Genomic DNA, 16,559 nt, shown 5'->3' on the forward strand with positions numbered 1-16,559 from the left:
ATTTGAAATTTTCTCACGGGAAAAGCCCAAGTTGTGTTTTACTCTGAAAAATGTTTTATGATATTTTTTTTTCAAAGATTCCAGGATAAAAACTGGATCCGGCATTTCAGCATTTTCTACGTCTTCAGCATTTAAGCTCAATTACCCTAATATCTTAATTCAAAACTACGCGGAAATGAGACCGGTTTTACACGATAACTCTAAGACGTGAAAATGTTATCCTGCTTGAAATCCGAGGAGACTGTAATAATATGTAGTTCAAAGTATGATTTGGAAAATGCTTACATATGAATGCCTTTAATTACACCTCATCTTCCATTCCTTTAATGAATGGATGGATATTCGGCATTTGCGAATATTCTCCCATGAACGCAGCATCTTCGGATATATTCGGATCGTGAATCATCGCGTAATGATAAAAATGTATTTATTTCATTTTGTAATTGTTTGAATGGTATCAGCAGGTCATGAAAAACTTTAATCAACAAGTCGAAAAATGTTGATGTATATTTGTTAAATGAGTTGTTGTTGTTATTAGCGTTTAAAATTTACGTTAGACAGTTATTTAACGTATCAACTATAAGGTGATTGTTTTTTCCGAGTTAGTATGACGTAATATGATAAACTGTTTCCGGTGACGGTCGGGTCGATCTATTTGCAGAATTGGTGAGAAAAAAATGCAAGGTTTCCTGAAATAAAATTAAGTACTTATAACAGTTTTTGAAATAAATAAAAACTGAGAACAAATTGTGTAAATAAAAGTAATGACATACTTATTGATGTCAGTATTGACGACATGAACGCAGTTGGGCTGGTTTAAGTACGCGTGGAGTCCTTCGCCCTACTGCGTTCATACCCCGAAAATGACATAAATCACGCATTCATTAAATGGCCATTACAAACATGCAGTTGTACAAACATAAACAATTAACAAAAAGGAGCGTACACTGTCCTTGTGTACGTTTGACAAATAGATATTAAAAAGACAGTACTGTTAAATTTTAAGTAAGGCCAAATATTTGATATTGTTGCACTCAAATTAATTTGAATACATATTTCAGAAGCGCATTTGTTTTGCTTTATCTGTATAGCATATAAGAAATAACAAAATAAGATTTTAACAATCACTTATGTGTACGATTTCGAATATGCTTATATTGTTTTTAAACCTTAATAATGTAAGTGTTGAGCAAAATTAAAAGATTATACAATGAAATCTTAGTATTTCTTAGAAATGTGTACTGCCTGATTTTTTTTAAGTGTTATGAGAAGTGATTTATTATCAGTATGCAATAACGAGGTAAACTGAGCATTACTTTGATGTCTTAAACATAGTATATTGGTATAAACACTTGACATCTTGGGTAAAATGTAATCGTCTTCCAGATCGTTTACGTTACAAAAGGTAATTCTTACGAAAATAATATAAAATTTTGTATATAAGTTGTAAAACGTTCTGCATGTTTGAAGCCCAATTTCTGCATGCAGAAATCAAACCAATCGCTCATAATTCTCTACAAATAGTTGTACTTATAATACACTTTCAATATTGTTTGTAAACAGAAAACATGGAATAATCCGAATATATCGCTCGTGATACAATGGAAACCAACCTATCTCACTGTATAAAGTATACATATTTATTACAATACTACAAATAAAAGGCATGTGGGGAGGGCGGGTTCAATAAAAATAATTTCGGTAGTTCGGTAGATACATACTAGTATATTCAATTTGTTATTGCATCTTCTAAACAAAATGCCTATCAAAATGCAACAGTGATTACTCCTTCAATATAGTGTACAACTCCGACAGCCATGTTTTATGAATATGTAGATGTGTAAAAATATACAAATTATATTAATGTGTCTGCCCATTCTTTGTTGATTGTGTGGAATTTTCTGTTTCTATGGGGTCTGTTTCCAATCCAAGATCTGTACAAGCAATATGGGCATAAAGCATGAGTATGTGTCGTAACATGCTGTATTGATACAGTTACACGACCCCTATATAATTTAATTATACTGGGCTATTTTTGAAGTTATCAAAAAGGCTTACACCTAAAACATGTGTTGCTTGACGATGATGAGAGTGCCACCAACACTGTCGAAGGACAACAAGTATATGACAATACTATTGGGAAAGAAAAACACGACGATCTATAAAAGCATAATCGTGGATATGATCCAGATTTAAGAAAACAGGCTAAAACAAGCTAGATTCTTTGCTGCCTCTACACCAATGAAAGATGCCCGAAAGGCGCATTATATCTTTTAAGCCAAATGACATGTCTTTGTTTTTTTTTAATTATATCGATCAGGCTAAAGATAACCATTTAACGCAGCATAAGCCATTTATTTATTAAAAATATTATTAATGTTTTGTTTTATTATACTATTACTGTCAAACAGTCTATATTTACACCTCAACTTCCATTCCTTAAATGAACTGCCTTTCGACAATTGCGTTCATCAATCGATGAACGCAACATCTTCGGATATGTTCGGATTGTAATTCATTGCATAACAATATACATGACAAATATTTATCTTGAAATAGTGTGTATTGTGTCAGAAGGTCCCGTAAAATATAAATCAACATTTTAGAAAGTGTTCATTTTTTAAATTTTATATGTGTAGTTGCCATAACTGTTTCAATTTTACGTTTAAAAGTGATTGATCTTTTCCCGCGATATTGTGACGTCATTTGAAAAAAATGCTTGCAGTTACAGTCGGGTCGTTCTATTTACAGAATGTGTAGGAATGGGTTACTTTAAATTTATTTTAAATGAAATTAAGTATTTTTTTTAAATTCTTGAATGAAATGATAAACAATTGGTGTAAATATAAGTTACTTCGGACTCCACACACTTTGACCAGCCCAATTGCGTTAATACCCCGATAATGACATCAAGCCCGCAATTCATTCCAATATAATTAGGTAGCAATAGCCTACATCTTAATTATGTTTTGGTAAATAGTATCTACACGAAATAGCATCAACGAAAAATGCAATTCGAAACTATAATTAAACTACAATCATTTTAATTAGATAAAGTTACACTTGACCAAAAACAGCAAACAGCACAAAAACACATTTCTACATGAATATCTGTCATAACTACGTTAGATTGAAAGAAATACAATGCTTCCAATTTCTATACGTCACGTGAAAGAGTTCAAGCCTTTAGTCACCACAAAAAAAGATACAAAACATATAGTTATCTAAAGAATCCGTTTTTCAGATTGTTCAAACACAATTTTACTAAGTATTTGAATTGTTTGCGAACTGATTTCGCCGTTTAATGAAGCAGTACACCGGAAAAACAATTCGATTTTCCATCATACGAATCGAGCAACCCATTTTTTAAGAGTTCGTCAGTGTAATGAGACGATTTGACGTAGACGACGTCATTGGTGTCAAGCTGCACGATAGCGTTCCCGTAAACACAAGGGTAGCCGGAAACACCGAACGAATGTCCGTTCGCCACTACGTCTTCTTTTACCACAATTTTGTAGAATATGCTCTTTCCAACTTTCGGACATAGGCTGACGGTGAAAAGGTAAGAGCCCGCGACGGGTGTAGTGAATGTTCCGGATGCAGAATTGTAGCCTCCACCGACGTTGATGAGCATTTCGGAGAAGATAATTATATGGTTTGCAGCTGATAGGGTATAATCAGCCACTTGCCGCGCTCGGAACAAAATTCTTGAGTGAGGCGCTGAAAATGTTGAAAACACGTTAAAGTCGAACACATTTAGGCTACATTGTCTCGACAAAGAGACAGTTTTGTGTTATGATTAATATGACTTTACTATTTTCGTATTTTTTAATTGAAATTAAGTTATTCATACTGCACTTGGCATTTATTTTCAGAAGCGAGATATAGTTTATGCCTCTAAGCTTCGTTTGCTGTTCTGCCGTAATTATTTAGTATGTAAATATATCACTTGTGCACTATTCATGTATCATTTCCATAGTTAATCCTTGAATTATGCATTTACTCAATAATATCTTAAATATGGAGGTGTAATGTTGAAATAAAAGTTGTTTAAGCCATTGTTTTACAAAACATTATCATGTTACGTGTTCATTGTTCATTTGTCGCAACAAAAACCCATCTTATTTCTTGAGAATGGGTTAGATTATAAACCATTTTTATAAATGGTTTTTGTTTCAAAACAAGCAGCGCTTGAATTTCGAAAATAATAAATAGGAATAGATTCTAAGAGCTGTTGTAAGTTGTTGGTTATTACTTTTGTATAAAATATGCATTTTTGATGACAAAGATATCAAAATATTAAAAGCAACTAGAAATACTAAATTATAAGACCAATGAAACAGATTCGCATGATCGGTGATTTAATATGTATGGATAATCTCATTACTTTGAGTTTTCCCTATTCATATTCATTATCTACAACTATCGTCGCATTGATATCATTTTTTCAGATACATATTAAAACAGACATTCGACCGGACGAAGCAATCTATTGACGACATGTATTAAATCGTTCCGGTTAAAGTCGGGAATAAAGTAATTTGGAAAAAAGATACCCATTATGAAACAACATTTTCATTATTTAAAATAGTATTACTTATGAGTTTGTTTGTGTATATAATAATTTAATTGTCATAAAAAGTTAGTTGTTTACTAGGGAGCCATAGGATATGATATTCATTGGCAGAACAACATATCGTACATTATGCAACGGCTCCCTTGTCAGAACACATATAGTGATACTTTTAGTGTATTTAATTTCATCCAATAAGCTATTTCAAAAGTTCTTTTAATGAAAATAAATACTAAGCGAGGAATTTAAGTAAATGCTATTGATATAATAAGCTACACTTACGCTTAGCCGGTTGCTGTAGGTATATCATCGTCTCATTTACATGCTTGTCAAATTCCTCTCTTTCATTTCGCAATACTTCCAAATCAGTCTGAATCCCAGTTCTCTGTTTCTCAATTTTCCCTAGAGTTTCATTTACGCGTTTTTCCCACTGTGCATGTTCAAATTCCATGCGAATCATTTTCTCCAATAGTTGTTCATCGTACTCAAATCTTGTTCTAAAAGAGGGCTCATCACCGAATACAAAAGAAAATGTACAAAAAAGAACGAAGTATTTCTGCAGAACATTCATTTTGAGTAGATTATATCTGTCCATAGCCGTTTGTGTCTGTAAATAAGTATCAAATACTAGTTAATTAAAACTGATAACTTTCCTGCGGTGCAGCAGTTTTGTAATTTGTCTCTGATAAGAAAGCCTTTATTTAGAAGGATATGCTACAGGTTTGGCTTTTGTAATCATGCAATTAGTGATGTTTCAAGCGATAGCGTAAATGAACTATCATTATAGCCTATTTGCAATGCATGGAACCGCCCTAGATTAGTATATTTATTATACAGCTTCATAGCTTGCTCACTTGTGATTTTAACGTGTTCCAAGTGCAGCCAAACTCAGTGAAGCTTATATTAATATTACAAAATAATCTGACGGGAAAATGAGCTTGCGTTGCGTTTTACTCTGAAACATATTTTATAATATTTTGAGAACAGAGTTGAAGAAGGATATGACAAGTCAGACGAAACTCGTTTATTCACGGAATAAAATATGCGTTTGTAAAGTACATACTATTATTTAATAATGCGATGAGGTTTTTTACAAGACATTTTATCAATTTTATTAACCAGATATCGTAACACAAAACTTTGCAGAAATGTCAAACTATCTAGGGCCTTTCCCACCGACATTCTTACACGTAAAATCCTCAAAATCCAATGAGCAAAAGTGGACACTATACGTTGCCCTGTGGCCATAACACATATAGTCACGGCGTAATACAGTGTTAAAAGTCAAATTATAAGAGTGACAAACAAATCGCGAAACTTTCGCGAATAAATATGTTTGTATGAGAAGCACACTTAGTTTCAAGAGTACGTATTTGGGTGTGTGTTTTCAAAACGTTTTCGATTTAAATAAAAATAAATTATGTATACATAAAAATATATAATTATAACATATAAAAAAATATATTTATGTGTTGTCTGTGTTTCAATAAAGGCTATTTAATTTGATGTTAAAACACGTTAATGATATCATATTAAAACCAAATAATTTAGGCCAAATTAAATGCTTATACTAGTCGCACTTAACTGTTGAGTGAAATAACCAACCGAAACAAGAAACTATACAAAATAATCAAATACTTCTTTTAGAGAAATAGTTTGCTTGTAAATATCTTAAGATGATATTTGTGGAAAATGACGATATATTTTCAACAATGTCTAATCATCGACGTTTATGGTTGACAACAACGGAATTTATTTGCCAATATAACTGCTCATCCGTTAAAAACTGTCTAGCTTACGTGAATAGCAAATATTCAAACAGTTATTTACTAAGTATTGCACCTTTTATTGAGATTTATTCACAGACAAAGACACACATCAAACGTCAGTGTGTGTTGTTATGCCTTTAGGCAATGACCAAGACAATGCAAATATTTCGAATATAAGAATTGTTCACATACTTTATGTAAGATTGTAATATATGCATTATTTTTGTTGTATTACATTTTATTCTTATTCTGACATTGGTTGTCGTAGAAGTTACAACGTTTTGAGAGCTACTCATTAAATAAAGCAAGCATTCTTGTCTGTCATATTTGTAAAAACACACATTAGGTCGACTAAAGATGAACCATTTTTGACTAATACTTAAAAACAGTTATTGGGCGGGGGGGGGGGGGAGGGTCCTTGACCTGCTATATCTTGTATTGTTTACGCCACTTTAATAGATCATTCCTGTCGGGCGAATGGGTGTCAAACGAAGATTTCCACTTACACACTCGACCGAATTGTATCCTTGTTTTTAGAATATTCTTATTAGCATGATATCGGTAATCACCCTGCTCGCCCTAGTAATTGATAACGTTAACAGGTTGAAGGCACGACAAGCATATCCTGTTTTTACAAAGGCAACGAAAATCTACACCAAAAATATTGTGAGTGGTCCAAAACTGTTACCGATAATTGCCCGTCATAATCTAAGAATAGGGTTTAAAAAGTTATGAATTTTTAATACAATTAGTTTTTTTCAAACCAATAAATGATACATTTTTACAACTAATGCAAAAATAATCAAATGTAAGAGGGCATCATGGCGGAGAGCAGCCCACCACCGCCGGCGCTGAGCCAGCGGCCGGCCGAAGGAGTGCCGATACTACAAGACAACGGAACTGACTTCGCTCCTCGCGCAAGCTCCGGAAGAAACCATTTATAAGGAATCACCGACGGAGGCCATTAAAAGTTATCTACAGAAGATCGAACTCAAGGTAAACCAGTGTTTCTGGTTAGAAATAAAGATACGAACATCTAAACGTGTACTGATAGGTGTGTTCTATCGTCCTCCTAACTCTGATAATAAGTATTGAAGCCTTATTAAAGATTCTATAGGTTTGTCGAGAGAAAGTGGTATTGAGGATATTATCATTACAGGTGATTTCAACCTGAACACTTTAGTCGATAGTTCGGGGCACAAAATAAACCTTTTATCACAACATTTTGCCATTGAACAATGCATCTCAGATCCAACACACTTTACAGAAAATTCTTTCTAAATTATCGATCTCTTATTTATTTCCAACTCAAACTCCTAAGTCTATAGTGGAGTTGGAGAGCCATTTCTAGATCAAAACATTCATTGTCCTATTTTTGCAATTTTTAGATACCTTTAACCGGTTAAGAAGGTTACTCGACGTAGAATATGGAAATATGACAATGGGAACTATACGCAACTTTGCCAGAAGCGTTTGGACACTGATTGGTCACTAGTTATGAATACAAATATTGATTTGTTCACCTCCAATTTTACTACATCAATTGTTGATATTTCTAACAGCTGTATTTCTAACAAGGTTATAACTATCAATCCGCTTGAACCTCCTTGGATAAATAATGACATTAAAATAAATATTCGACAGCGTAAAAGAGCTTTTAGAAAGATGAAACGCACTAACAATCCAATACATTGGACTAAGTTTCACAAATTGCGTAACGAGTTGTCGCTCTGATTCGGAGTTCAAAATTGAATTCTTTGACTCTCTTGCTTTGAAACTTAAATCCAGTGAATTTAGTTCTAGGGACTGGTGGAAAACACTTAAGCCATTCATCAATCCGGTTAAACCACAAAGCATTCCTCCACTACTCAACCCATTAGATGGTCAGTGCGTTGCAGACGACCAAGTCTAGGCCGAACTCCTTAATGATTTCTTTGTCCTTCAGACCTACGTTGACGATTCAACTCAAGCATTACCTGAACTTGATTTAACTAATGATAATGCTAAACTTGATTCGATTGTTATCGTACCTTCCGATGTCAAAGATGCTATAAGTAGTCTCTCGGTTGGTAAACATCTGGGCCTGATGGCATTGAAAATCGAATCGAATCGAAATATTCGAATGTTTGCGCTGTCTTTAAAAGGGGGATCCTTCCAACCCAACAAATTATCGCCTAATCATTCTTTTGAATACTATGGAGAAGGTCTTTGAAAGAATTATATTTAAACATGTATTCAACTTTCTTCGTGATACAGATTTTTTTAACCGATCCCAATCCAGCTTTCTACCAGGTGATTTTACTGTCAACCAGCTTACCTACCTCTATAATAGTTTTTATCAAGCTCTCGACAATGGTCTTGAAATACGAGTTGCCTCTTCTGATATAAGTAAAGCATTTGACAAAGTGTGGCGTCGTGGTTTACTGTATAAACTCGAAAAAGCAGGCATTTGTGGTCACTTACTGTCTTGGTTTTCCAAATACTTAGAGAATAGGCGCCAGTGTGTGGTTATTCAGGGAGCCACTTTTGCATTAAAATCAATTGAAGCTGGAGTTCCCCAGGGCTCAATTTCGAGTCCTATTTTGTTTCTTGTATTCATTAATGACATAGTCAACGAGTTAGATTCAAATGTCAACCTTTTTACTGATGATACAAGTCTATTTGTTATAGTGGACACCCTCCAGACTGCAGTTTTAAAACTACAGACAGATATAAACAAAATATCGATCTGGGCTGATAAGTGGCTTTTTAAGTTCAATCCCAACAAATCTAATCAATGGTCATATCTCGAAAACGAAACAAATCCATTCATCCGCCTGTGTACATGTTTGACACTGATATCCCGTTTGCTGAATCTCCCAAACACCTGGGTATTTTTCTTTCTAATAAAGGCAATTGGCATACTCACATTAAATTTATTAAAGAAAAAACTTGGTCTAGAGTTAACATTATGAAACGTCTATGCTATCAACTGGATATGAAGTCTCTGGAGGTCATTTTTTTTTTATTAGGCCAATCTTGGAGTATGCATATGTCATCTGGAATAAGTGTACACAGTATGAAAAAAATTATCATGACAAAATTCAAAACGAATGTGAACGCATTGTTACTGGCTGCAATAGCCTTGTTTCTTTGCGTCTGCTTTACATTGAATCTGGCTTTGAGAGCTTGGAATCAAGGCGTGAAAACACAAGCTTTTACTCTTTTACAAACAAAAATGGTCTCTCCCCTGATTATCTTTCAAGTTCGGTTCCTCAGACAGTCGGTCAAGCATCAACAAGATCACTTCGAAACGCATCCAATATATCTAGCTTTCGTACACATACGTCACTTTATTTGAATTCATACCTTCCTTCATCAATCTCAGCATCTCGTACCTTAAGTCGGATAATTCCAAACCAAATACTCTGTTTTATTATGGAAAACGTCGATTACCGGTCATTCACGCTCGCTTACGGAACGAATGCAGTACATTGAACCATCACCTGTTTGTTAAAAATATTGTGCCCTCATCCACCTGTGCGTGTGGAGTTCAGAAAACAACGTATCATTATCTTCTTATCCGTCCCCTTTATACTGAACAAAGAAGACATCTGCTCAACTCTGTGGAGGCTTTGACTAACGTAACGCTTCGCAATTTACTATACGGTGACACTGCCTTTACAGAAAAACAAAATAAGACACTGTTCGATGCAGTTCACATCTTTATTCAAATAACAAAATGGTTTGATAGCCAGTGACAGTCACTTCCTACTACTATAATCAATCCCAACCAGGATTGTCTCCTTTCTGTAAACATGTGATATTCAGCACTACTAATAAGGGCTCAGTGAAGAATAGGCACTGTAAGTAATTCATTTAAACCAACCACCCTACCCTTTTTATTTCTTCTTATCCTCTTTATCTTTTTATTCTGTTCTTAAACAGAATTAACGACTTTTGTATTCGATAAGTGAAAATAAACTAAGCTTACTAAGCATTGTTAATCACACAAAATGTTTATTTTTAGCTACTATTTTGTAAATGATGTTATGTTTGATAGTCGTATTGCTGTTAATGATTGTATAAGAAAATTTACAGATGTCATTATTTATGTAGCAGAAACTACCATTGTAACTGATAAGCCATTTGTTGATCTAGGCGTATGTAAAACGGCTTACTTGTTCGATGAAGATTGCTTTAATGCTTAACGTTTGTATATTAAAATACTAAGTAAATATAATAGTTATAGAAATTGAATGAATCGGCGAATTAAAAAGATTGATAAATGCCTCGTTTAAAAGAAGAATATATGCTAAATAAAAAACCTAAGCACTGTAAACCAAAATATTTTTGGAGGCATTTCAGTAAATAAAAAACTAATAGTAATGATATCAGCACTGATGAATTCTTTCGCTATTTTTCACTTTTGGATGAAAAATGCATCAAATGTAAACGCAGAGCATTTCTGAAGCAATCATCATTTTTATAGTGATAAATTTTTTTGAAGAGCTTGATACTCCAATCACTGTGCAGGAAATTGAAAATATAACAAAAGTTTATAAGAAGAATAAAGCTTTCGCTGGTGACGAATTTTTAAATGAATATTTTACTGCAACTTTTACCCGACCAATGACTGGAAAGTTTTATAGTTACTTTGTTTAAAAATGCACTATTACATCAATAAGATTTAACACATTCAATACAATTGTTTTAATATACCAAACCAAATGAATATATGTCGAAAACAATGGTGCTTATGAAGGATACCGAGTTTAATTTGAAAGAAATGTGCAGAAAACACGGTATTGCTGCCTTATGAGACGATAGTAGATCGTATTAAATATTTTAGCATTCACCAATCATTTAATATTTTTGCGTTTTGAGCTATTAAACACACAGTTATAATAGTGTTATCAGTAATTAATATTTTGCATAAATGCATTATTAAGTAAGTAGATGAGGGTTTATCACTCAAAATATATGTTTGTTATACATGTGTATGTAGTGATTTTGAATAAAAGTGTCACTTTAAAAAGAATGACCCCCTTGATGTAAATAGTTATAGAGGTATGACGCTTGTCAGTTGTTTGTCTACATTTTTTTACACGAATACTTAATTAACGTACTACAGATTGGGCCGAAAATAATGATATTATAAGAAATACCCAATTTGGTTTTAGAATAGATCGCCCAACAGTTGGTGCATTTTTTTTTTTGTGCTGAATGCTGCTATAAGTAAATTTTGGAATGAAAATAAACGCTTAGCCTGTGCATTTTTTATTTTAAGAAGCCTTTGACAGTATTTATAGCAATGGTCTTCGGTTAAGTTATATAATGTAGGTGTTCGTGGTTAAACGTTGAAGTACGCGATGTGTACTCTAAGGTTAGAGCACGTGATAGGAAGTGTAGTTCATTTTCTGATTTCTTTGAATGTCCTTTAGGTTTAAAGCAAGGGGAAGTTATGTCTCCAATATTGTTTTTATTATTTTTAGAAGATCTGGAGTTGTATTTATTTGATAGTATAGACTCAGGTGTTACTTTAGAAGGAATATATTTCATACTTATGTTATTTGCAGATGATATGGTTATAATGGGACAGTTTCCAGAAGATTTGCAAAAGATTAGAAGTCAGCCCAGATAAAAGTAAAATAGTTTTGAAAACGAGGTCCTGACAAAATTGTTGAAAAACGGAATTTCAGTGGCTGTAACTTAGAAGTTGATGATAATTTCAACTATCTTGGAACTGTTTAATTATACTGGAAGTTTTATACTGAATTGACAATTGCTGGTAATGGTTTAAAGGCTCTTAATATCCGTCTTACAAATGCTAGAAATAAGCCTTTAAAACCAAGAACAGTATGTCAATTGTTTGATGCATTTTTCTCATCAATACTTAATTACGGTCGTGAAATTTGGGGATTTGGAAAAATAAGGAAATTGAAAGGGTTCATCTGAAGCAGTCCAAATCGACACCGTCAATTTATGGTGAACTAGGTAGATATGCATTGTATATAATCAGATATACACGAATTATAAAATATTGGTTTAAAATCTTTAATAACGAAAATATTATCGCTAGTACAATGTATAATAATATTTTATCAGATTGTACGAAAGGGAAAACTTATTGGGTTAGTAGTGTAAAAATGTTGCTTAACACAACTGGTTGTTCAGATGTTTGGATAAACCCTAGCTGTTTCGATATGAAATAGTTCTATTTAGTTTTAAAGAATGCCGTATTGATTATTTTAACAATCTTGGTATTACTCCATACATAACAGCCCAGTCTTATGTACATACAAACAATTTAAAACTTGGTTTAAACAGTATTTATTTTGTTGCAAATGTACTGTAGTGAACTGCTGAAGTATTCCGAGTTGAAGTAACATGATGGGGCTTTGTTTGTTATTTTAGTCAGATATTGAGACAATAGGTAAAAAGGGAAAGTTAGAAGAAGATAGAAAGTAAGGTAGTAAGGTCGCCCAGCCCAAAGACTCGGTGTAGGCCTTGATGTAAATTCAATTCGCAGTAGTAATTAAGTAACATATGGGGTGAAACGATCAGTTACTTTAAAAAAACGATGCACTTCGTTGCAAATAGCCACGTTTGACTGCTCGTGAAAACTGGAGTCACCGTACATGAGACGGTCAGTAGAAATAGGAATAAAAGCTTGAAGGTTCTCAACATTCAGATCTTTGTTCAGCGTAGTTAGGACAATACATAAGGAAATGTGCAGTTGTCTCAATTTCGCCACATGTACAGAGTGGGTCATCGATAATGTTTTTTGAGAAGAGATGCTCTTTCAAGTTGCTACAATGAGTCCTTAACCTGGCATGCTGCATATTGAAAAAGCGATCACCACTGTAGAATTTTTTTTACCAAAGAGAACGCTGACTTTTGATTTGAATACTGATACGCTTTCTGAGTCGCGAATCTCAGGAGGGAGGTCGTTCCAGGACGCAATACTAGAGGGTAGAAAAGACTTTGAAACTGTAGTTTAAAACTTCTTTCGAACGCTCTATGTATCTGGGTAAATTTGCTTTTAAGTATAGAATTCCTCTTACTAAATTGAGACTCACGTCTCACAAGTTACGTAGAACATATTTGAGAAAATATATCGTTAGGCCTAGTATGTCGAAATTTATTGATCTTATGCAAGATACGAATCATTCCGTTCAGCTTAACTTGTGCATATTTATTTTTAAAGCATTTGAACGTCGTCATAAATATTGTTTTATGATCTTTATTAAAGGTTAACCTATTATGGGTTTTTTTGCATACCATAATATATCTTAAAAAATCTAGCTTTCGTCATGGCAAATATAATATAAATATTTACTAATAAGTTGTAAGTCCATCCTCACTGTAAGGTGTTAGTGAAATGTTCGTGTATTGTAAAATTATCTAATACAAAGTTGAATATTAAAATATTGGTTATTAAGTTCCTTTAACATGTCTAAGATTTCACAACGATGATGTCATCGTTGGTTTAAACATTATTTATTCATATGTTGTTAATATATCAGCATGCTACAAGTATACAGGGTAGAGGATTGAATATATATATTAGAGCTAATATTAAGACTTCTTTCCTTATTTATATCATTAATACATCGATATGGTTGGTATACACAACTTAAAGCAATATAGAAAAATACACGTGGAAAGGTTGTCGGAAGTCTCAAATGTATCGTTATGTACAAAAATAGCGTAGACAGTAAAGTATTTTTTATTCATAAGTCAAATTAACTTAAATAGAAAATAATCGGTAGTAAGGATAAAAGGGAGAATAAGAGTAGGTATAAAGATTATTTATGCGGAGTTTTGACCGGTTGTGGTAGAGAAAGGAGATGGCAGGAGAGAAAGAGGTAGTGAAAAGTAGGTCTGTGAACTGGTTTGGGTTCGTGTTTCGGGGACACTGCCGAGTAGGCCATTATAATAGATTACGAAAACCTTTTCGAGGCTGAGATAAACTTATGAACATGGCGAAATAAGTTACGGTTTGTTATGTCATCAGAATAAGGACTACCGAATAAGGGTGTTTTAATTAACAGGTTGAGGTGATTGGTAATTTCGAAAGAGAATCTGTCTTTGCTTGCGATATAGGTGACAGTGAAAGAAATAGTGTTCGGTCGTTTCTATCTGGCCGCATTGACAGTAGGGGTCTGGAATTATGTTGTTGTTTTTTTAACAAGTGCTCCTTTAAAATTATACAATGGGTCCTTATTCTTCAGTGCATTTTGGAGTCGAAACGATTACCTTCATAATAATAGGTTGGTGGGTTTAATATTTGATAAAGTGTGGATAGTGAGGCAATTGTGGATGGGATGAATGACTTTGCGATAACCTGTGTATTACAATAGAAATTTCTTGTAGAAGCAGAATTCCGTAGATTATAGGACGTAACATTTTGTACTAAGTTAGGGACGAGATTTGAAAGGTAAGTTGGTGTCATGGAATTTATCATCTTATAGAACAGAGTGTGTCTATGTTGCTCTCGGCGTGACATTATTGGTTTAAACCCAGCCTCTTTATAAAGCTTATCAGTATTAACAAGCTAAGTAGCACCAATGATAATTCTGAGTGCTTCTAACTGAACTTGTTCGAGTAGATTTTCATCTCGAAGGGTATGGTTTCCCCATGTAATGTCACCATATTCAAGAGTCGGCCTTATAAACGTCTTGTACATTATATCAAGGGACTTCCTGTCTATGACGAACTTGAGGTATCTGAGAGCATGTACTCTCTTCCAAGTCTTCTCTACAATTGCTAGAATATGGTTTTGCCATGAGCCGTCATTTGAAAAAGTGAGCCCAAGATGTTTGTGCGAGGTAACCTCTTGTATGTGAATGAGAAAGGAGATGGCAGGAGAGAAAGAGGTAGTGAAAAGTAGGTATGTGAACTGGTTTGGGCTTGTGTTTCGGGACACTCCCGAGTAGGCCTTAATAATAGATTACGAAAACCTTTTTGAGGCTGAGACAAACTTATGAACATGGCGAAATAAGTTACGGTTTGTTATGTCATCAGAATGAGGACTACCGAATAAGGGTGTTTTAATTAACAGGTTGAGGTGATTGGTAATTTCGAAAGAGAATCTGTCTTTGCTTGCGATATAAGTGACAGTGAAAGAAATAGTGTTCGGTCGTTTCTATCTGGCCGCATTGACAGTAGGGGTCTGGAATTATGTTGTTGTTGTTTTAACAAGTGCTCCTTTAAAATTCTACAATGGGTCCTTATTCTTCAGTGCATTTTGGAGTCGAAACGATTACCTTCATAATAATAGGTTGGTGGGTTTAATATTTGATAAAGTGTTGATAGTCGTGACTTAAAAAAACGACACTGTTTCAGACTCTTTCATGAGGCAATAGTGGATGGGATGAATGACTTTGCGATAACCTGTGTATTACAATAGAAATTTATTGTAGAAGCAGAATTCCGTAGATTATAGGACGTAACATTTTGTACTAAGTTAGGAATGAGATTTGAAAGGTAAGTTGGTGTCATGGAATTTATCATCTTATAGAACAGAGTGTGTCTATGTTGCTCTCGGCGTGACGTTATTGGTTTAAACCCAGCCTCTTTATAAAGCTTATCAGTATTAACAAGCTAAGTAGCACCAATGATAATTCTGAGTGCTTCTAACTGAACTTGTTCGAGTAGATTTTCATCTCGAAGGGTGTGGTTTCCCCATGCAATGTCACCATATTCAAGAGTCGGCCTTATAAACGTCTTGTACATTATTTCAAGGGACTTCCTGTCTATGACGAACTTGAGGTATCTGAGAGCATGTACTCTCTTCCAAGCCTTCTCTACAATTGCTAGAATATGGTTTTGCCATGAGCCGTCATTTGAAAAAGTGAGCCCAAGATGTTTGTGCGAGGTAACCTCTTGTATGTGATTTCCATTCATTAAGACAGGAGGATGAAATGGTTTGTTATGTTTACGTGATATGATGAGAGATTCTGTTTTTGTGGGTTATATAAAACTAACCATTGCGCAGCCCATTGGGAGATTTGTTTGGATATCTGCGTTCAGAGATACAGAAGCAGTAACAGGGTCATCAAAAACCACGTATTAGCTTGTATCGTCGGCGAATAGATGTATTCCTGATTGAATTTGGTCAACGATGTCATTAATGAAGACAATAAATAGTAATGGCCCAGGTATGGACCCTTGCGGGACTCCAGCTTGAAGCTTCAGGAGTTTCGACTCCGATCCATCAATAACAACTCTCT

The 16,559-nt window shown here is 34.1% G+C and overlaps 1 protein-coding gene across 1 annotated transcript; it reads right to left on the reverse strand.

Annotated features, from left to right (window-relative positions):
* Nucleotides 1-3,186: 3,186 nt before the first annotated feature.
* On the reverse strand, nt 3,187-5,144 carry LOC128240794 (caprin-2-like). The gene is made up of 2 exons (XM_052957671.1): nt 4,856-5,144; nt 3,187-3,720 (listed from the first exon to the last, which is right to left on the reverse strand). The coding sequence occupies exons 1-2, from the start codon at nt 5,142-5,144 to the stop codon at nt 3,302-3,304; spliced, it is 708 nt and encodes a 235-aa protein (XP_052813631.1). The 3' UTR covers nt 3,187-3,301.
* Nucleotides 5,145-16,559: the final 11,415 nt, after the last annotated feature.

This window comes from Mya arenaria, chromosome 1 (genome assembly GCF_026914265.1).
Source record: "Mya arenaria isolate MELC-2E11 chromosome 1, ASM2691426v1".
In the NCBI taxonomy this organism is placed as follows: Eukaryota; Metazoa; Mollusca; class Bivalvia; order Myida; family Myidae; genus Mya; species Mya arenaria.